The following is a 23,995-nucleotide window of genomic DNA, read 5'->3' as shown; positions in this document are numbered from 1 at the left end:
TTTGCTCACCAAGTGACAATTCTTAGTGTAACAATTTCTTAGTTTTAGTCAGATTGTAAACTTCAAAGTCTTGGATTTCAAAAGCAGAATCAAGAATGATTTAGTGAGACCAAAGAGGAAGAATATTTGGGTGTCCTCCTGGGAATGACATCTGCATGAGGAGCATAAAATAAACTCTCTAAAGGAGAATCCACGTTCAAATTTGCAAATGCATTCTCATTCAAATCTTGCAGTCAATCATTTTTAACTAAGTCATCGGGTAGCTTCCTGGGGATAACTCTAGAATATTTCCAAATGTCTTTTGAGGAACGGATACCTAGAGAATTACCATTATAAAATCCCTTTTGTCTTCTATTTCATCAAGAGCTGCTGCATCTATCCAAAGTAACCATGTTATATATAACATTTAAATTTAAACAAAGAAGAAAAATAGCATATTAACTAATGATTCTAGGATGGATGTTCTCATCTCATACTTTCTCACAGACAAAGGCTAGAATTATTCCTGGAAAATTGTTTTCCTGATTTCAAATCTACATGTAAGAGCAATGGTGAATCACCCCATAGCCAGGAACTTTTCCTTCTCACCTTGTTCTGTGCTGACTGGGATTCAAAAGATTGCCCTATCCAGCAGTCAGAATCTAGAGCAGCTAGATTTTACTGTATATGTGTTATCTTATTTTAGAGAAGAAATTCTGCTGTTATATTTGAGATTTGTCCCCAGTCAGAAATCCTTGAAGTGAAGATTCATTCTGATGTCTTACAATTCAAGACCACTAGGAATAATTAGAAATAGTTTGTCTATTATACTGAGACAACCCAAATTTGTCTCAGAAACACAGTGCTAAATCCTGCATTGATTCTAAAACTAGCTTAGTCCCTTAGAGTGATCAGAATAAGAGTTACATTTTTAGAGGGTCCAACAGCAGATTTTTCTTCTTACCCATTTATCAAATTTATTCCTGTTTTCAGGGACTTTGAAAAACATAATTTGACTTGGTATTCTAAATTAAATGCAATTGTTGTCTTATTATATGACAGTATTGAACAAGCACACTCCATTCTAAACTATAAAAGTTTTTTTTTGTACATAGTTTATTTGGAAGATCAGTAGTGTCAGATTTATTAGATACTTGCAAACACTCTGAATATTTTAAATGAGCAGACGTATGGATAATGCTGTCTTCCAGCCTCTCCCAAATCTATCACCCACTCCGACGTGCTAGCACCCAAGCTTTTCTCTTTCCTCCTGGAATGTATGAGTGCAAGATTGGGTTGTGAATTTTTCACAGAATTTCCTCAATTAAGCATTGATTTTTTTTTTTTTTTGGTGAGGACAATTAGCCTCTTTTTCCTCTTTTTTGCTGAGGAAGACTGGCCCTGGGCTGACATCCATGCCCATCTTCCTCTACTTTATATGGGATGCTGCCACAGCATTGCTTGACAAGCAGTGCCTCGGTCCACGCCCGGGATCCAAACCTGTGAATCCCAGGCTGCCAAAGCAGAGCACACAAACTTAACTGCTGTGCCGCTGGGCCGGCACCTAAGCATTGATTTTTAATCAATTGATTTTCATCACTATTTTGCAATCGTTTTTTGTGTGCTATTCTTTCTCTCACAGTTACTAAGAAAAAACTTTATGAAACTTGAATGTTTTTAAGTTCAGAATTGTATTTACATTTTCATGTCTAACTTAGTGATTAGAAATTGGGAGAAGGGTAATCCAGACAGAGAGTACAGGCCGTGCAAATACATGGTGTGTGGCTATTCAGGGAAAGGTGAGAAAATCAACATGGGTAGAATTTAGGACATATTTTCAAAGCAAAGAGGTAACTGGAGTGACAGACTGGGCCTACAGTTTATAGAACTTGGTAATGGGTATTGCATGATATATGCTTAGCAGTGAGTTGGTTCGATTTGCTTCTGTGAGATGGTGACTGGCTAAAGTGGACAAGTGAGTGAACTTGACTTGAAAACCTGCAACGGTCAAGGAGCGTGGTGATTACAGTTTGAATGAAACAGGTCTACTAGACAAGTGAGAAGAAGCTGTATTTGAGAGAGTTTCTGAGATGACACGGTAGGATTAAATGACTGAGTCTGAGGACTGAAGGAAAGTTTGGGATCTGAAGTCACTCTGTTACTAAAGGGAGAGACCACAGGAGGAAAATCAAAGGAGGGGATTCACTTAGTGAGCTCCAAGCTGGGATGGTTAAGTTGAGGAGAGAGCATGAGATACAACTGGAAATGTCCAGTAGGCACTTAACTGAGAGAATTTTCGAACTCAGCACAGATTAGCGTTTGAGAAATAGTTTGTTGCAGAGGAATTCATCAGCATATAGATAACAGTTGTGGTCATGGAGTTTATTGAGATACTATAAGGAGTATGTACGGTTTGGAACTAAACCCTTCGAGCAAATGCTTGAGAGTAACAGCAAGCTGTTAGCTCTCAGTGGAAAATAAAACAAAATATGTGTGTGTATATATATATATATATATATATATACGCATATACATTATAGACACAAATGTATACATGTGCTTGTATATGTATGTATATATATGAGTGTGTGTAAAATTCCAAACCAATAAGTTGCCAAAAAGTTAAAATTAAGCAGTCAAGCTACTATTTTGTTTATAAAATGCTAAATAAATTCTATGTCATTGATCCGTTTTGCTATTAGGAGTGATAGCTCAAGTGGAACCCTGAAGGTCTTAAGAATTAATGGATTTAAAAAATAAGAGAAATCTGTTTTCTTTCCCTGTAATATCAATTAAAATAATTACAATTACAGATTCTTTTCCTTTTCCTACTTATAAAATTTTGTTATTATAAATAATTTAATCATAATTGTCTGGAAGGTTGTGATACAAACATGGTGCTCTCAGTTTCTGCCTTTTGCTTTCTAACGTTATTGTTTTCAGTCTGATGTTATAGTGAATAAAACTTTTACAAATACTGCATGCTTTAATTCAGTTCTTTGGAAAGTTTTTCTCCCAGTATTTTGAATCTATTTCTCCAACTGTTAAACATAAGTTAATTTACATGAGAAAGAAATCTGTGAATCATGCAGAATGAATAACCCACAAGTCTAGAGAAATATGGGTACCATAATATATACCCACAGGCTTTGCTTAGTGAGTACATGCTGCTCATGTCTGCTGGATTTTATTTTAATGACTGCATTACATGCAAGGTACATTTGTAAGTATATTCTTTTGGGTTTTAAGAAAGAACACTGATAAAATGCTGAAACGATTACTAATCATACAAAGTATGTTTTTATAAATTTATTTTTGTATATTGTTTTATTTTATGAGATTGTTGGAATGCAGGAAAGAGAAATACATTAATATCACACACAGTAGATTAATCTCTGTATACAGAACCAGTGTACTGTTTCAAAGAATGTCTGGATCATCATCTATTTCATTCATAAACATTGCTAGGTTAAAATTCTCTATGTTGTTTGACCTGGTGGAACAGAGTTGAGAAGACATTTTTGTTCCAGCTTCAACCCATTGTTTTATTTTCTTTTTCACTTTTGAAAGTAGTCATTGGACTACAGTGTGAAATCGTGAAGATGATAAATTTTGAATATTAAAGAGAACTGGAATATAATAACTGATAAGCACTTAAAAATAAATATTGTTAGCCAAAAGATGATTTCTTTAATGTGAGTTATTCAGTTTTCTCAGAAAATTTTAATGTGTGCTCTGTGTCCTGCATAGTTTTTATGGATTATGCTTTATTCCCTTTAGGGATTCCAAGGCAAGACCGGCCCTCCTGGACCAGGGGGTGTTGTTGGACCACAGGTACATTTCGTTACTTTATTTCCCTAACAAGATTTATTTTTCTATTTATGTTTTCACCTTCCCTAAGTTGTGCAAAATCTGCCCATTTTATTATGATTGAAAATGATGTATTTTTATATTGCAGATGGAATTTAAATGTATGCAACTTGGCTACATCAAATGTGATTCAGCAAACTGTTACTTAACTAAAGTGATTTTTCAATTGCCTGAATGAATAAAAGAGAAGAATAAAATAAATTATGAAAATAAGTCAGGAAATTCACAATGCAGTTAACATGAAAGCCCAGCAATAGCACCATCTGCTAAAAACACCAAAATGCTTTATTAAATAGGTTGGCCATCATCTTTTCCCAGAATTTCAAATTATAAAATGACTTCAGTTTTTTTAGTTTAAATTAGCTTGAGAAGTATAATACATTAGAAATATAAAACTTTGAGCACAATCTTCTAAAATTTGAACACTTGTAATATATTACGTATTTCTTAAGGTTTTTATCTTCACAACAATGATTTCCATCAGTGATAAAATAGTAGTTTGTAATCTTTGAGTATACCGAAATAATGGAAAAGAGCTTTTTCAAGATAGGTGGCAAAAAGAGTCTCAAAAATTGAAACAGTATCCTGATTATAATATTAAATAACTATAGAGAATAATTCACAGGAATAGAAAACAATATTTTTATTCTGACAAAGCATATTGAATGGACAGGACACATTTAGCTTACACAGCTGGAGTTTTACCCCTGCTAATAACAAATTATAGCAAAAGAGCAAGAGCAGTTGAATAAGTGTTTTAATTATTTAATTGCTTTAAATAGACTTTTCTCAGCCTATAATTAGTTCTTAACACTTTGTAATTCAAACACACACACACACACACAAACAAACACCAACATCTAAACACACACACACACACAAAGAGACAAAACGCTGCATCTTCTTTCTTGGAATATGTGTGATGGAAGCAGCAATGAACAATTCTTGGTTGATCATTTTATTTCAGAGATTAATCCTGAGCCACGGGAAATGCTAACTGTTCCCTCCTTTATAAAGAAAACAGAGTATACGTGATACTTTTTGCATACTTTTTTTATGCTAAAGGCCTCCTTTTAACTATCAGTTTTCATTTAAAAAAATACTCACTCATTACTTAGCTTCCACCAAAAATATTTTTATTTTTCTGTTTCAAACAACTTCACGACAATTTTCTGTGAAAAAATTTAGCAAAAAGAATACTTCTTATTATGTTACATATCCATGAACAGAAATAGAATTCGATTCCAACTACAATGTAAACATTTGGAGCTCAACTGAATATTTCAGGACCGCACACCTTTTGAAAATTTATCTCTGCCTAATGCAGACATCTGGTTTCTAAGACTTGTGTTCTTTTTTCTCCCTACTTTAAAGCATAAAAATAGCAGGTGTTTTATTGAGTATGCATCATCATTGGATTATTCTTCTTTATTGGTCCTTTTAAGAAAGAAAATCCACTTGCCTATTTCACATGTAACCATGTGTTCATGTTAGGATGAAGGAAGTGATTTAATAGGAGCAATATTGATTATAATACTTGATATTCATTCCTTTTTTTGTACAGTCATGTGAATCATTGCTCATTTTTGTCTCAATGGTGATGGCCATTAAATTAGGATCAATGTTACATTCTTTACTATTGAAATTCTGATCAGATATTTAAGGAAAAATTCCTTTCAGGAAAAGTGTTTGCACATTAATGATAAGTTGGGGACTTTCAGCAATACGTAATTAAAGGAATTTAAACCTGGAAATGTACACTCAAATTTGGGGCAGATATGTTCTTTATCCAAGACCAAAAAGTAAGAATCTGTTGCATTTTTAGAAAAACAACAAAGAATGATATTTCATAAACGACTTCAGTAACACATCCCACTGCTTAACAACCTTAGCATCTGGAAACTTTCCCTTTATATATCTTTAACTTAAATCCTTCATTTTGCTTTATTCTAAGTGGACATAGAGAGCAACTGGCCACCGTTCTCAATTTACACTTGAAGGCTCATTAAACTTGAGCACCAGAAAACAGCAGCACTCAGGGGACACATAAATGACCTGACGTTTTTCACTTTGGCATTTGTAGCAATTTAAGGCAGCAGGCTATTTGTTATAGCCTTCGGCCAGAGGAGCTGCTAGCCCAAACTCATGGCCTTCAGGGTCCCCCTGCCACATTCTCTAGACTTTGTCAAACGAATATAGATTAACAAAGGGAGGTCTCCAATCATGGAAAATCCAAGGAGAACCACTTTGGTTGTTTGAGTTCCAGGAGACCTGGGCTTATTATCAAGCAGTGATTCACTGAGCAGCTACCAATGTGGTGCCAATGCCTCTTTTACTCCTTAACTCATTTGACACCTTATATAAAAAGAGGCAATGGGATGAAACTGTAGTTAAAAACCACAGTTTTTAATAATACTTGGACTAGCCTCATTCTGAAGCAATTCTGATATTAAACAAAGAAAACAGCTCTTTGAATTTATTTATATATTTCTCTTGTACACTCAGATTCTAACCAAGATTACACATAATCTTTTCAGACTCTTATCAGATATGCAGACTCTTATCAGTGCTTTATATGAAGTGTTTTGTAGGACATCATGAAAATAAATGAGAATGATAAACTTATGTGAAAGGAAGTAATATTTATTTTGAACTTGGGTTTATTTATTTGGGTTATCTTTGCCGAAAATAAAAGAGCAATCTAATGAAGTTTTGCTTATCTGATTTAGGGTCCAACTGGTGAGACTGGTCCAATAGGTGAACGTGGACATCCTGGCCCTCCTGGACCTCCTGGTGAGCAAGGTCTTCCTGGTGCTGCAGGAAAAGAAGGTGCAAAGGTATAACATGCTCAAGGAATTGTCTAGGCTGAAAACATCCATTTACTTTTCACTGTAGCTTCCCATCACTTCTCCATAGATTCTCTAAATATTGCCATAGTATTTAAATGGATGTCAGAAAGATATGTCAGTACAATGTTGTTTATTGTACTATAAGGCATGACTGAACAATCTTAAGATCAGTTAGCTCCATTGACCATAAAACCAGCCATTTATATCTCTCATAGGTAGCGGTTAGTTCATTTTAATGTATATGGCATTCTACACAATATTCTCATCATTAAATGATATTCAAGCTTTACTTACAGTAGGTTGCAGGTAATCATAATTTTGTTTGAGAAAACATGTATAGAACTTACTCCCTATGATGGATGTATCTTATATTCTTTAGGGTGACCCTGGTCCTCAAGGTATCTCAGGGAAAGATGGACCGGCAGGACTGCGTGGTTTCCCAGGTGAAAGAGGTCTTCCAGGAGCTCAGGTATAATCAACATATAGATAAAGCATGTGAATGAAATTGCTTATTAGAAACATTTTTTTCAGGTCTTAACTAAATAAAGATTCATGAGTAATTTAGGGAAAATATGTAAGCATATGCATTGATTATCATAATATATATAGCAATATGTATTAGTGTCTAAAAACACTTCCTAGCATACTCATTTTATCAATCATACATCTCCTCCTATTTATATTCAGTTCACATTGATTCATTTCCTTTGTTCTTTCACTTTTCCCAGGGTGCACCTGGACTGAAAGGAGGGGAAGGTCCCCAGGGCCCACCAGGTCCAGTTGTAAGTATAATTACAATAAATAGCCACGCTATCCATGATTGCAAATTACAGCTCTTCTTTCATTACTCTCATGCTGTGAGCCCACAGTATGTGGGAGAGAAAATAAACACATGTCAATCAAATCAGTCAGTGCCTGGTTTCTACTAATTGCATGCACTAATGAGTGCAGAAACAGAAGAGTTTAGACGATTAGAAATATTTATTCCACTGCTGCTGGCAGGAGGTAAAAAGATCTGTCTTGCCTCTTACAATACCCAAGGAAATAAATCATAATTTTTCTGATTCTGAGTGCTTGATGAGACTTGAATTTTATCAATGCTTTTAAAAAAATCTCGTAAGCATGAAAGGCATATATTTATTTTATGTATTATCCAGATTGCTTTATTTAGTCAATGTAACCTTATAAAATAATTGGTAAATGAGTAAATATATTTTTATATATATACTTCACCTTTTCTTGTCTTGAGATATATATCAGTACCTCAGAAAGCAATCAAATACAGCCTCCTTTTTTTTTCCGTAAATTCACCATTGTTCTTATCTGTACTCCGAAAAGTTACCCATAACAGCCAAACTCCCAATTTTAGTGGCCTCTTCTAATTCTCCATTTTATTTCACCAATCTAAAAAGCTGAAAGTTTCCTTAAATTCTCTCTCAACTTCCTCATATGACATGTTGAGGTCATATTAGTTCTGCTTCCAAAATATTTTTTTAATTTGTCCCCTTTTCTTCTTTTCCATTACCACTACATTTGTTCAGACTCTTTTTTGTCTCTCCTTCTTAATAGTGTCTTAACTCCTCTCCTTGACTCCATTTTCTTACCCTCTTTAGTCAGTTTTGCCCACTGATTCTAGAATTATAGCTACATATCCTTAACTATGCCATTCCTCTGCTTATACATATCGCATGGTCCCACGCTGCTTTCAGAAACCTAACTCCTTATCATGACCAACAAGTCATCTTTTACACTTTGCAGAGAGAGTACTTTTTACTTTTCCCATTCTTCCAAGAAACCCCATTTTTTCTTTCACCACTGGACGAAGATCCTACTCATTCATAGAGATCAAGCTTAAATGTTAAATCTCTATAAAGTGGTCTTTGGATAATTTGCCTCCATTTCATTTATTATTGAAACTTCTTCACCCTCAGTGCTCTTTGTAATAATTTGTGTTTTAGAAATTACATTGGAATATAATTGGTTGTCTTCTCATTAGACTGAGTCCCTTGTATTATTTTGGTTACTTTCGCAGCACGATGTCTGACACATAGTAATCATTTTGTATCTACCTGTTCAAATTATCATAAAGCCTGATATTGGAGTAAAGTGTGTATAACACAACTAATACTGAGAACACAGTAATGGAACCTTTCACAGACTGATTAACATTGTATTTAATCTGTAGATCATTCAAATGTCATATCACAATGATTAAGGTATGTACAGACATCTAGTAAATATTTTTTTTTAAAGAAAAATAAAATATTTCAGTAACTATATTTGACTTTCCATATTCATAAAATTCATAAAATTATGTAGAACATTTTTAAATATCCTTGTAAGTTAGTGGTGGTAGCACTAGCAGGAACAATAGTTGAATGAAACAAAAAGTTCTTATTTTAGCATAGAATCTTCAAAATTTTTAGTGCAATACAATCCATTTAATCAGACTTCATGTTCTAAAGTGATTTTATTTTAGAAGTATATATATATATACTTACAAATATATGTATATTTAAGTAAACATATATATATTTAAGATCAATGGTTATTACACCTGTAAAACCTGCATTATGACCAGAAGGATTAAATTGTTTAAAGTTGTTTTTAGGACCCGAGCAAACAATGCTATTCCAAGTGTTTGGAACAGTGGAAATCAATGTATTTGTAGGGGACGTAATATGCCCAGGAGATACATTTTAACAAGATATTAATCAACAATTATCCAGTTACATGTAGAATAATATATTAAATATGATATAAAAATCTAATACGTCATGTATTTAATTGGCTTCAACAACTGTTTATTTGGTAAATACTACTTACTTCCCTGTATACAGTTAAGCTCCATGGAAGAGATCCCTTTAAGAGACTTAAAATAAGATAAATAATTTTGGAAAGGAACACATCAAAGTCTAAACAGCACTGTAAGACAGTCAATGATTAAATGCCTAATGACATACAAAGAATAAATGGTAGTTGTGCCAGGGTTGGGGAGAGAGAAGAGAAATCAGCAAAAGGGCCCTACAGGAGGTGGCCCTTGAACTTGGCTTCACAGAGTGCAGAGGATCACAAAATCATTTTAGATCAAGAAAATGATATTAGGAAAGGGATAAGGTGTTTAAGGCATATCTGGTCTTACCAAAGTGGAGCACCTTGGGAGAAGGACTAAAATTTGATGAATTCTTGCTAGGATCCAGGCACTTTGCTATGCATTTACATAATGTAAAGCTAAAGCAGAACTATAATACAGCATGTGATTATTGAAGCTCTAAAATGGCAAATTGGAGTAATTGGAAGATTTGAAGTTTTTGGAGCAAATGGAGAAAAAAATCAAAGTTTTTTGGAGTAAAAAATTAAAGTTTTAAGGACAAAAATCATCACTAATGTGTAATATATAACAGATGAGAGAGACTCAATGAGTGTAAAAGTTCAGCAATCAATGTCATAATATAAGTGAGCCAATGACTAAGGCAATGGGAAGTCAAAGCACAGTGCAGATGTAACAAACACTGGGAAGGCAGGATAGTACGACTTAGTACTTCATTTGGATATGAGCAGTGAGGAAAGATGAAAACTGAACGATGACTTCAAGCTTGTGTCCTTGTGGGAATGACAGTTTAGGGATAGCTGCCATGCCTGGAACAATTTTACCTGGTCAGGAACAGCAAGAAACACAAAACACTCTCACATGAAAACCCAAAATCTCTTAGCAGTCTCAAAAGATTTTAAAAGGCTTTTATACTTTGCTAGTAGAAATGCTCTACAGATGCTCACTGTGAGTTTATTCATTTGGAATTAACACCTATTCTTATAATAAGTTCACATATCTAATACTGTAGGCATCAACAGATTAAAATTCTTCCTCAAAGTTGATGGAAGAGGAACCACTAAAAGGAAAGATATCCATATTTATCAGTTCCTTACACTATTGCCGTAATCTCTATAAAATATAGTAAAGAGATTAACGCTGATGACTCCTCTAGCAAGTGCTAAATAAGCCTCAGTTTACTCCATGTAAAGCAATTATGTGCATGTGAAATTTGATTTTGAAAAACTTTTATTACAGATGACTAAGATTAAAACAAAAAGCCGTTGACTTTCTGGATTTAAACTGTAACTAATCCTGGAAATTTGTTCATGTTAATTCTTATTTTTTGAGATTCAAGACTTGCTATGGGGTTACTTTGCAATTGATATTAAAAACAAAAAATCCAGGGGGTGGGTGACTTCTTTGGCAAAAAAGATAACAGGTCCGGTCGGTTTTGCAATGTTTATCAATAAAGATGACGTCAGAATAGAGGGAAATATCTGGTCAGTTGGTGAGAGATAATGAAATTGTAATTCATACAGATAAAGGCATAAGAATATCCTGTAGGATTCTATAATAGATTGCTCTGAGTTTATGTCAGTCTCATATTAACTTTACCTTCGGGATATTGACCAAGTAATGGTAAGTGGAGGACTGAAATTCCCAGGAAGAAAGAGAGATGGAGATTTTGCAGTTATTCACATTAAGGAAAAAATATTAAAGTGATGAATTCTTGGGGGAAAAGAATGTGAATGAAGAATATGAAGGGTAAAGGAAGTAGAAAAGGGAAATGAAATGTTGAAACTGTTTACTCTTTCAGCTCTTAATACTAGGAACTGTATAATCTTTATTTTATTCGATTCTTGCAACCAGGCCTGGTATATATTATCATTCCATTTTTAAAGGCAAGAGATCTGAGGCTTAAAGAACGTAAACAACTTGCTCAAGCTCATAGTCCTTTGAAGACAAAAGTCCATGGTAGCACATTACATAGACTCATTTCCAGATATGTATACCTCTCACTCTGTAAACATGCGCTTAAGTTCTCTCTCTTTCTCTCTCTCTCTGTCTCTTTTGGTTCCATTTTTCCAAGTTCTCTTGACCTGTCTCTCCTGCTGTGAACAATTTTGTCAAAAAGAAGGGAGTTAGAGAAGCTAACATTACAACTTACTGGGCTATATTATTCTTATATGTGCTCTTTATAACTATTGCTTAATTTGAATGAGTCAAAGATTAAATTACTTAAACAAATAGGTTGAATCCTTAATGACTATAGATGTTTTTCAGTATACTATTGAATCCCTAGCTTCTTTTTCCTAGAATACAATTCGTAAGCATAGTTGTGCTGTGTATTTCTGAATTACAAGAGAAATAATAAGTCCCCTCATTGCACAAGTTATCAATGAACTAAAATTAAAAGCCCTAAGAAAGGCTTTATCAATTAAATGTTCTTACCCTGAGATTTGTCAAGATTGTACGTCACAATTATGCACCTTATACACTATATTCTGAGCCATACAAAGCAAAATATAATGTTTAATAGTCATCCATCTTTCCTTGTATCCATTTATTCATTTATAAATACATTTGACATCCATTCTCTTTATTCATAATCTGTCCAGTCAGAAACATAGACCAGGCTATTTGTATCATGTTGCTATCACATCCTGTAGAAGTGGATTTACTAAACTCTGCTGGGTTTAGCTGTGAGGCCATTGGCTTATGTTTAGAGGAACTATGTTGTGTAGAGTTGCATCAACCAAAAGGATCTGTTTGAGGATATGGGGGATCGCTTTAGACAGGGCCCTCATATAAATATTCTCAGAAGAAATCTCTTGCTAATCACAGCTTGAGAAATATTTGTAATTTCTTAAGAATTTATCCAATTTATTTTTTTTCTTTTAACTGTTATGAATTGTGAAAATTAGATTTCTCTTTTTGCTTTGGCTTACAGAAATTATGGAGTCAAAATTGAGACACAGTAGAGAAGATAACTCTTTGCTTTATGACTGTTTTTGTAACTTTTTGAATACAACTCATTATAAAAAAGTACATGTGATGTACTTTAATATTATCTATTATATTCTATATATAACATAGAATATATACTGTATTATATATTCTAGTTAATATTTTAAAATTCTGGACAGGACCCATCAAATTCATTTCATAATCCACCAATGGATCATGACCTGCAGTTTGGAAAAAGCTGAGTCTATAGTATGCATTTTTTGATTACTAATATTGTTGGTTCTATTTTATGTCAATAAAAAGTTACTTATCTATTTTTCTTGCTTATTTCTTATTTATATTCTCTTATATTTTATATCTTCCCTGTAAGCTGCTATAAGTCTTCCCTTGTGAAAAAATTATAAGTAAATAAATATCTGAATATACCAACCTACTTAACTGGAGTTATATAGATTCACTTAATGGACATTTTTTGCAAAGAGCTTATGGTTTACTGAGGAAGACAGATATGAAATAGATAAAATAACATAGTAAGTAATAAGTGTTATATTAAAAGATAGAACAAAGAAGACAAAGTGAGAAAAATGATTTTTGCCTAAAGGAATTATGTTGAAGTTGCAGCTATAAATAAAAATCAGTTTTATCTACGAAAAGTAAGTTTTTTGTGTGCTAAGTTTAGTCTTGAAGAGCTCATCTCTGTTTTAATTCTCTAAGCAAAGAATTGGTATTTCAATGCTATAGTGCTCTAAAGGTTTTGCTACTAGGAGTAAATGTATATGGAGAAACATTTTTTCGTGCTCCCCTTTAAGATAGACAAAATTATCCTAACAGAGAGCTATGACGTTGGGTTTTTCAAGTCTGGCAGAAACCAAGTGTTCACTGTACTCGTGATGTTTTATCCAAGAGCTGGTAATAGGTGCCAATCAAAACACAGGCATGTTTCCTGATCTTAAGGGGTTTACTCACTAAGTGGATGTCTTGATGCCCACACACAAGGCATAAAACAGCAGGGGACTGAACAGCAAGAGAGAAAGGCAGCGCAGCATTTTTCTCATAAGTTGAACATAAACTGGGTACACATCGTATATTTCTGTAAACACATAATATACACAAATATGTTATGCAAGCAAATTTTCAGATTGCACCTACCACCTATATTTTCATAAAACAGAACTGAGGAAAAGGTATTCCCTAAATAATCTCTTCGTATATTTTTTCTGAGATGAAATCCCCTCATTGCCAACAGTTATTTCTCTGGAAATGAGATTAAAAGAAATATAGTAGTGTGCTTAGTAAAAGCCCTCTATCTTTACAACCACGTTTCTTTTTGTTCCCTGGGAGGAAAGGGAGTTAATATGGAGAAAGTATATGAGAGGGGGCCAGATACAAGCTGCTAAAAGGTAAATGTCCAAACGTTCACAACTGTGCCGTATGTCAGTCTTTATCCCTTTCCTCCGACTTCTGTTTCATGACTATCTCCTGATGATTCTGACTTTCTTTTCCTCTTTATGTGCTGTTATTTCTTCCTGTTGTCGTCTTTTTCTTAGGAGTTTACATGCCCTTCCTATCACAATTCCTATTTCTTCTAATTTTTTTTCTACAGCCTATTGCAGAGAACTTTCTTTTCACTGGCTTTTACTTATTCCTCAAACAGGGAGTAGACAAGTGTTTAAAGGGATTACACCAAGTAATTAATTGGGTCATATACTGTACTTTTTAAGATAAAACACATTATCTCTATTGGAACCCAGGTAGCTCCCAGTGGGCTATTATAATATCCAACCAAGGATGAGCAAAGTAAAGAGATGGTGGTGGGGCTCAATGACCAAAAATTTAGATATCGAAGGACTTTGACTTAATCATTCAGAATTTATGCTTTAAATTCTGGTAATGCTTCACATTTTAGCTGAATTTTTAGCTTATGTGACCTAAAATATGTATAATCTGGAGAGTGGAAATTACCTCATACTAGTTTTTCTGTGAAAGTCAAGTTGGCCTTAAAAAGAAGTGGGTAGACTTTTTTTTTTGCCTTCAACTTGTGTAGTTCTGGTTCATAAGAACTTTTTGTGTTTATGCTTCTATTCTCTGTAGTGAGCTGCGTTTTAACTGAATGCTGATGAGATGATTTCTCTGTTTACCACTTTCATTTACTTTACAAATGCTCCTTAGAATATGAAACACCCAGTGAAAATAACTAAGAAAATATTTATCTGAGTGTTCTCCTGTGTGTGAAGAGTCAGAAAAATAACCACTATTCTCAGTGCTCCAACATAAACTGATGCTATTGCTTCTTGTTTCATTACCATTGTGAGGTTTAGGGGAAGGGGCTGCAGAAGAGGATAAAGCTAACACAAAGTTAAAGGTAACTAAATAGAGAAACGTAAATTCCTCCCTTTTAAAAGCAGGTAAATGTCTACTCTTCTGTTGAAAACAAGTGACCTGTAGTGGTTAATGTTTAGTATTAAAACAACAGAATACTTTATGATAGTATGGTCATTGTAATTCATGTAATTCAACACATACCATTGCCTTTGGAAAACTTTTAATTTGCCACATGTTCATTGCTATTTAAATCACAAATTGGGAAAATGATATTTCTATAGTTTTTCTGTGAGTTCATTCCAGTTAAGCACTTTCAATGTGTAAAATATTCATCATTGCTGTAGAAGGATGAATATAAAAACAATTGAAATTAGGATTAAAGATACTGTTATGTAGAAAAACTCTTTTACCTTTCTTTTAGCAGTATGACCTTAGTTGTACTGTATAACCTTCTGGACCTTAGTATTCTTTTCTATAAAATTTCCCTTCTACAATGATTTGAAATTGCATATTTATTTTTGAATATATAGCTCTTCATGAACAGTTCTCTAACATCTGTTGCATTCTTACTTTAAGACACGATTCAAGATCTTCAGATGTATCGCCGCGTTAAACATCAAAAAAACCGATGACAAACTATTTCTGTCCCCATTTTATTGGCAAGAAAATGAGCCATAGAGAGGTTAATCAGTTTGCTCAAGATGGCAAAGCTAGTGGGTCCAGTGCTGGGAAGGAAAAAGTCACACATGAAATTGACACATTTACTTAGGGTCTGCTATGTGCCAGTAATTACTCGAAGTGCCGGAGATCAATGGAAAACACAAGCAAAAATCCTACCTTTGTGGAGCTGATAATTATCCATTTAACCTATGTTTAAACCCAAACATATTTGTTTTAGATGTAATTTTTTCTTTTTCTGGCAATTGTAAAGGCCTCTGTTCTTTACTATAGCCAATTACAGAGCAATGCAATAATTTCTATCACTATAAATGTCCACCCTTTATGGAAAAAAATGCATTTGCAGTGTGAATTTCTCAGGGGCTGATACCTACCACAGTACATTTTGTATTCTCAGTCAGTGTCACAGGAGAGTAGATTCTCACTATATTTTTGCTGAATGTGTAAATGGGTTCTGTATTTAATATATTGGGTTTAAATTTTCATCTGTTAAAAAAACGGGACTTCTCCAGTGATTCATCTGGGGCTAAAGGATTCATAAGTCTTATGGCCTGAGAATATTTAAATAAGATTTGCAAGTTTGTAATATCATTTGCTTAATCGGTAGGTATCATCAGAGATTTTCACTTTTCATTTATAGGTGTATAAAATAAAATCATTGCAGAGCATGCTGTTATTAAAAATATCTAGATGGGGCCGGCCCGGTGGCGCAAGTGGTTAAGTGCGCGCGCTCCGCTGCGGCGGCCCGGGGTTCGCTGGTTCGGATCCCGGGCGCGCACCGACGCACTGCTTGGTAAGCCATGCTGTGGCGGCGTCCCATATAAAGTGGAGGAAGATAGGCACCGATGTTAGCCCAGGGCCGTCTTCCTCAGCAAAAAAGGAGGAGGATTGGCGGATGTTAGCTCAGGGCTGATCTCCTCACAAAAAAAAAATATCTAGACTTATAGAAAGTTTGAAATAATTGATGGAAAAGGAAATTGCAGCTGCACTTTAGAGCACAAATTTACATAGAAAAAGTCTCTTCTTGTTTTCATCCACTGCTTCCAAGTTAATGAGCTGTGACAAGACCATGAGCAATATGTTAACTTTAAAGTAATATGTTTTTATTGTTAATTTTAATGCAAATTCCACAAGCAAGATGGCAATATGAAATTTAATCTTATGAATGCTCCAAGGGAGTAATTAAAATAGTTAAACTTTGTAATAAAAAATAGTATTTAATATCTACAAACTATACACACTGTCATTGATTCAATCAGCGTTCTTTCTCTACTGGATATACATGAAAGTATTTGATTAATTTTCAATATTAAACATACTTCACTATGAAATTAACAAGCATTCTTTTTTTAAGTACAAGCCATGAGTTATTTTCATGTAACTTGTCAGTCATAATGTATCCAGTTAAGGAAATATATATTTCTCTTAATTTTTATGCTACATCTTCTAGGGAAAGGGTACGTTCGATTGATGCTGTTTCTCCTACAAATTTGGGAAATTTCTATTGACTACACATAGGTACATTTAGATCCTAAACTTTTTAACATATCCATCATGTTCACATACTTTATAAAAAGACCAGTGTGTATCTCTAATTTTATTATGTTCTTATACTCAATACTATTATTTATAATTATTTAATGCAGACAGTTAATATGTTATGCTTTGGAAATATTAGTGGAGAAATCATGGAGATATTTATAGGGGAAAATTCAGTATGCCAAATGCTACATTAATTCTTTCAGAAAATAATGGTAGAAAACCTAGTGTACTATGGTATACTGTGTAAGGAATATTAAGAAGGCTGTCTCATGCTTTAAATTCTCAGAATAATACAACTTTTGGAAAAGATGGTTGTTATCCTGGGTCTAACGTATGGCTAGGATTTTAGTAGTACAGGAAAACAACCAAAAACTTTCCAAGACAGAAGATAAGTATAACCAAACATTTAGAGGTAAAAACGAGTATATTGTGTTAGAGGGACAACGAGAGAGATAATATTTTAAGAGAAAATAATTTTCACATTACAATGCTAAAATATAAAGTAAAAAAAAATTCTGAGTGTATGTATATGAATATTTTTCTGGGAAGATAAAGGATAAATATTTTCTCAAAAAGATGCATTAACTCAAACAGTTTGGAGTTCTGTGTGTAAGGAAGAAATACTTATCTTTTAAAATCAGAGGTGGAACATAATGAAAAAATCCCATAGCTAGTGTCACATGTGTTGAATAGTTTTCAAAACTGAAAAAAATTCTTTGTTGTTGAAAATTAAAAATAAACTTTTAGGGGCCGGCCTCATGGCCGAGTGGTTCAAGTTCCATGCACTCCACCTTGGCAGCCCAGGCGCGGACCTACACCACTTGTCAGCCATGCTGTGGCGGCAATCCACATATAAAGTAGAGGAAGATTGGCACAGATGTTAGCTCAGGGCGAATCTTCCTCAGGGAAAAAAATTTAAAAAAATAAACTTTTAAACAATAGTGGCAAAGGGCAAAGATTCTAATGAATTGTATAGCAAAGTTCAAATGAACTACATGAATGACAGAGAATGACTATTTGGACAAAGGAGATAAGCATTACCATCAATTCATTTGTTTTCTCATTTTAGAGAGTGTTTAACCAATATGAGTCTGTTCTGGCAGAAGTGGTCTTATATGGCTAAATTTCTTCTACTTATTAAAATTTAGCACAATGTTTGAATTACAGCGGTACGAACAATCAAGGAATTGTTTTTCACCATTTATGAAGTACTCAGTATTGTAGGAAAAAACTTATGTGAATCAGGGCACACCAGCTAGACGCTGAACCTTATGACCTTTACCTGAAAAACAAGCAAATAGTAGAGGAATTAAATTATATTACATATGCAAAGTACTTAGCACAATAATTGTTTAGCAGGCTCAATTATTGAAAAATAATAAATTCTCTTAAAATACACTTCTGCTTTCTAGAGAATCTCCCCTTTTATCATTCCAGTCTAGTAGCTGTCAACTTTAACAGTGGAATATAGTATCTTCCTCAGGTAGTCTTCAAACAGTTGGGGTGTAAATTTAAAACAGGATTAAAGAGAAGGATTTCGTGGCCTGACAAATCAAAACTGCATCTCTTTTTGTATAGTCAATTACAAATAAAATATCTCAGCACTTAAATTGAATGCTTAGTTTAGATTTGATAACCCTAATGGGTAGTAATCCTATTCTGATATTTTACAGGTAAAATATTAAAACAAAAATGTAATACAGTCACCTTGTATGCACATTGATCCTCGGTAAATCAGCTTTTCAGATAAGTAGAAATTTATCTTTAGAGATGTTAGTGTTAACTTGAATAAAACAGAATCACCCTGATCATATTATATATTGTCTTCTGTTGACATTTTTCTGTTACCAAAAAAATAGTGCTTGCCTTACTGAACTTTTTCTTTCTCTCTTTTGTGCAATCCAAGAAACACCTTTGTATTCCTCTCAATTTCAAGGTCCTTGTTCTCCTCCTCACCATCATCCTTATTTCTCTCTCTCTCTCTCTTTCTCTGTCTCATGCTCTCTTCTCCCCAACCCTCTTTCTCCATCCCTCCCCCTTTCCCTCCTTCTCCTCCTCCCCCCTTCCCTTCTGACCTCCCTCACTCTAATAAGTAGAGACAGATTTTTCCTTTCACTTTTTGGGGTTGTACTTCTTGAATGTAAAATAGTTAGAGGACTCTACTCTTATTTTTCTCTTCTGCACTGGCGCCTTGAATCATTCATCCAGTCTGCCACCTGCTTAACAGCTATAGCACTGTGGGTGACCCTTTTTCATGAAAATGTTTTAATATTATCAAGTTAAAAAGAACATTTTGACAGAGGGTAGATGTTTATTATCTAAAAAATACTAACTTCAATTTTCCTTTGTAATTGTTTGTTCTTTAGTACTTGAAATATGTATTTGGTAAAAATTTAATTTTCACACAATTTTTTATTATTATTATTATTATGCAATATGAGGAACAATTACTGGGTTTATTTTTACATATATACTCAAAAATGCCATTTTTTGTTTATATCAAGTTCAAATTTTATGATTTCTTTAACCATATTTTTGGTAAAGTTTCTCTAAATTATTTCTATCTCCTAAATTTAAGATACCCTATAATTAAAAAAACCATAACAGTGGTTCAGTTAGTCGTAAAACAGAAAAAATGAGAGACAAATCACTTTTTCTAGTGTTACTCTTAAATTACTCCCATAACCTCATATCTATATCTTTTCCATTCATTTTAATTGCTTTAAGATTCAGATAACTGGCTAAACACAAAGTATTCTATGTACCTTATGAATTTAGCCACAAAAATAATGTCAAGAAATTAGGTAGTAAATATTCTTATGATCCCTTGTAATCATTGAATATTTTAATAAAATTGAATAAGTACTAAATTTAAATAAATTTCAATTAAATAGCCCCTGCGCGTCACTGATGTTTTTATTAGGGAGAAGCAATGGGTGGCTTTGTGGAGAAAGCACAGGGAAGAGTCCGGGGGCAGGGTTTCTCTTGACTAGCTATGTGATCATGGAAAGGATAATTAACCTCTTTGAGCCACAGGTTCCTCATTTTTAAAACTGATATATTACAACTGCACTATCAATTCCATGGCATTTTTGTGAGAATAAAATGACAAAATGAATGTGAAACTGATTTGTAAATTGTAAAGCACTATGTCAATACAACTTGTTGTCGTTATTATTATTGTTCTTATGTTGATATGGAATTAGTTCTGTAGCTAACAAAAATATAAAGTAGAACAAAGTCAATAATTCATATTTGTATAAAAAAATGATTTCCAATTACACAAGAAGGTAATAAGAAAATAAGTGTTAAAGTATTATATTTTCCAGCTTTTAAAAGTCATTTCTTTTATGAGTTTTGAAATGATGTTATTATCTAAACATCTTAATTATTAAGGAAAACTACTAATAATAATATTTCCTAATATTTCACATTTAGTTCAATCATGAAAGAAAATGATATATTATAATTTAACCAACTATCTAGGAATCTAATCCAAAGACAACATTCTTGTTTTCTTTTCTTAAACAAGAATGGAGGTAGTAAATAAGTTACTAAGTCATGTATGAGCTATACATGACTTAGTAAATATATGCAAACTAAAGAAATGCATATATTTGCATTTCTTTTATTCTTGCTTTAAATATTATTTTCTTAAATTATTGATAGAGGTAATTAATATGAAGGCAGTATCCATACTGGTGGTGTTCTTTTTTTTTGATTTCACATCTTAGATATTTTTTAAAGCAAATTAGTTGAAAATATATGGCATCTTCTTTGAAACTCAATTGGACATTCCTAATCAAAGGTGAATTATCTTGTCAGTGTTCATAATAAAACCCAATGGTCCCTACAGGACTCTAAGATAAATTTAAGGACTTATTTTCTGGGAAAAAGTCCAAACTCTGGGATAGTGATTGTTTTTATTATGTAAAAAATTATATTTGTAACCTAATGCAATGACAATTTCTGAACTCATTTTTAGGACTTTGAAATTGTTATTCATCAAGTTTGATGTGAAGCCCAGAAATCACTTTGAGAAATACTAGTCTAGAAAATATATTCTGCCTTTCCATAATAATACAGGAGTAAACTGTATAGGAAATGATTTATTGGATTTATGTTTTATAAAGGATTGTGAACAATTGTGAACACAAGTGAAAAAAGATATCCGTAAAGTATTAAACAATTTTGAAAATTTTTTTTCATTTTATCAATATGTCCTAACTTCAATATCTATGCTTAATATTGGGGGCTAGAAATTAATCTTTCAAATAGTGAGTACTAACTGTTCCTATTTGAGATCTTAAAATTGTCTAAAAGTGACTTTTACATTATTTACTATACTATAAGATTCCACTATTAAATTAGTGATTCTTAAGCCAGTATCATTTTTTTCATCATTCATAACAAACTGCTTTCTTTCCCATGTACTAGGGCTCACCAGGAGAACGAGGATCAGCAGGTACAGCTGGCCCAATTGGTTTGCCAGGGCGTCCAGGACCCCAGGGTCCTCCTGGTCCAGCTGGAGAGAAAGGTGCTCCTGTAAGTAATTTCAAGGAGAAAATATATTATACTGCCATCCTGCACAAGTTATTACTTTTTATTCAAGGATATTAGCTCTTCATACTCCACTGCATTCTCTTTGCATATGTGCCAGGCATATAAGCACAACTCGTTTTATATTTATAATAGAGAAAATTTCAAATTCAATTAAATGAGATGACATTTTCCCACACTTTATGAAGCTCTAATGCTTGTGAGGGAGTTGGGTATTATTAATGTAAAAGGCTTCTGATTTTGCTCCTTTTAAAAAATAAAATTGGAGTTTTGATTAAAACTATACCTAGCTGCTTTAGATTAGAAAAGGGTGCACTTTTCACTCCTCTTGTAATACAACTTCATTTCCAATCATTTCCATAGTCTGTAAAAGAAACCTCTAGAAAGTGGCTGCCTTTCTCATGTAATTTGAGTTTTGATCTACAGTGAATGAGGTGGGAAACATCTGACCAATTATTTTATCTTATATTTATTGGATTTTAAAATTTTATATCAAAATGATTATGGACTATATTCTATTCATTTGGCTTATGTTTCTTCATCAAGATTTCTTGCCTATTTTTTTCCTGCTTTTGATTTAATCATATTAATTTTCTAAAAAAAATCATTCTCTCATCCTCCAAGATTAAAACACAAACTCATTCTGTAAATGTAGATAAAAATTGCTGACCATAATACACAAAAATATGAGTTTAATTCTTTTGTATATGCGTAAGTCTTGACATATATAATCTAGTTTAAGCCTGTAATTTTCAAAATACTTTTTTATCACTAAGACTTTAGTTTTAGCAGATTAATTCAGATTTAGAAATTTGCTTTTATTGTCTATGCATTTTCTCTCATTACTATTTGTGATATTATTCAAGTGTTTCCAAATTGAAATGATTGTTTTCTGTAATCTGTTACATTTCAAAAGCATTTAGAATATTAGAACGGGGCCATGCCACCTATGGATACAATTTTTGGGTGACAGAAAAAGTACTTCTAATTGCTGAGAATTTTTTTAAAGCAATATATTTCCAGATTAGTAAATTTGTTGAAAATTTAGACATTATTTTCTGAGATATTGATAGACAACTATGAAAAAATTATTCTTTGCCTCCCTCTTACACGTTCTATTAATTTTCAACCAACATCAGAAACTAAATATTTGTCCAAAAAACTTTTATAGAATACTGTGCACTGGGAGGGGTTAGAAAAGACATAGCTTCAGGCCCTTTAATACAAGTTCATTCAAAAATCCAGGGCAACCATATCTTGGCCCAGCACAATGAAGAATGCATTCAGAGAAAAAGGATATACATTGTTTTTTAATACAAATTCAGAGTATACTAGAGAAGTCAAGAATTCTGTGAAGATAATATATTGAATGCTGGGTTTTAAAGTGGTTAAATACCTTGACTTTATGAAGAAAAAGTAAAATATTGAAACAAAGACAGGCATATGGAAAAGTACTGAAAATCATAATAAGAAATTAATTTGGTGAGATAGAAGAGAAATTATTGACAGAAGCCCTTGTAAGAACTAAGATTTGGGCCTGAGTTTTATTAGTGATTGATGATGTTATGACTAGGAAAGGAAAAAGGAATGCTCTGCCCATCTGTTCTCTCTCAATTATTCCCACCACCAATAAAAATTCCAAGATGTTCATTCTATTGTTCTTTTATTCAACAAAGTTATTGGAACAACTATGCGCTAGACAGTGTACTAGGTAGTATTTTTGAAGAAGATGTCTATTTAGGGATAGTAGCATATAATGGGTATAAAAGTTTGGGTAAAAGTACCCATAGACCTCAATGCAGAGGTTTAGTAAAAACGATGGAAACGTTGACTAAGATGTTAAATGCAACCTTTTACTTCTTAAACCCAAATATAAATTGTGGATCTTAATTCCTTTGAGCAACTTATGTTATAAAAATGCTGTGTAATTATCAGCAGGTTAAGTCTTGCATGAAGAAAGAGAAAGACAAGATGAGGGTCTGTGGAAAGCAAGTCTTTGGTCCACTTATCCACTAACACACTTCCTTGGAAGGGAAAAAGGGAAAACAAGAGCCGTGAATATCCACATGACTTACTTATGGCAATAACTGTGGCCAAATCTGTATCCCCAAATTAATCAATCAGATTAAAAACTCTGGTGGGGACTGTGCTGGAAGGCAGGTAATGAGAAAAAAGCTAAAACCTCTTCTAACATACTGCATTGGTAGAAATATTTTGATGGGGAGAATGATTCTTGAAGAAAACTATTCATTGTATTAGGGAGGCACTGGATTCAAAGATTAAGATAGGAAGCTATGTTGAGAATTTATCCATTTGGGAGACAACTGTAGAAATGGAAAAAAAAAAAATGCCAGGTCCAAAACACAATGAAGGCAATGTATTAACCATAAATGGATTAGGCAATAGTAGTTGG

General features: G+C 33.2%; 1 protein-coding gene across 1 annotated transcript in view; it reads left to right on the top strand.

The window, feature by feature from the left end:
- Window positions 1-23,995, top strand: part of COL11A1 (collagen type XI alpha 1 chain) — a 206,523-nt gene that overhangs the window by 128,089 nt on the left and 54,439 nt on the right. Inside the window, exons 38-42 of the mRNA XM_058538650.1 lie at window positions 3,760-3,813; window positions 6,579-6,686; window positions 7,078-7,167; window positions 7,427-7,480; window positions 21,460-21,567. Of these exons, the coding sequence (XP_058394633.1) occupies window positions 3,760-3,813; window positions 6,579-6,686; window positions 7,078-7,167; window positions 7,427-7,480; window positions 21,460-21,567 (414 nt within the window). The remainder of the gene's footprint in view (window positions 1-3,759; window positions 3,814-6,578; window positions 6,687-7,077; window positions 7,168-7,426; window positions 7,481-21,459; window positions 21,568-23,995) is intronic.

This window comes from Diceros bicornis, chromosome 4 (genome assembly GCF_020826845.1).
Source record: "Diceros bicornis minor isolate mBicDic1 chromosome 4, mDicBic1.mat.cur, whole genome shotgun sequence".
Classification (NCBI taxonomy): Eukaryota; Metazoa; Chordata; class Mammalia; order Perissodactyla; family Rhinocerotidae; genus Diceros; species Diceros bicornis.
Note: the sequence above shows the minus strand (reverse complement) of the source record. Positions and strands in the feature narration are given on the sequence as shown.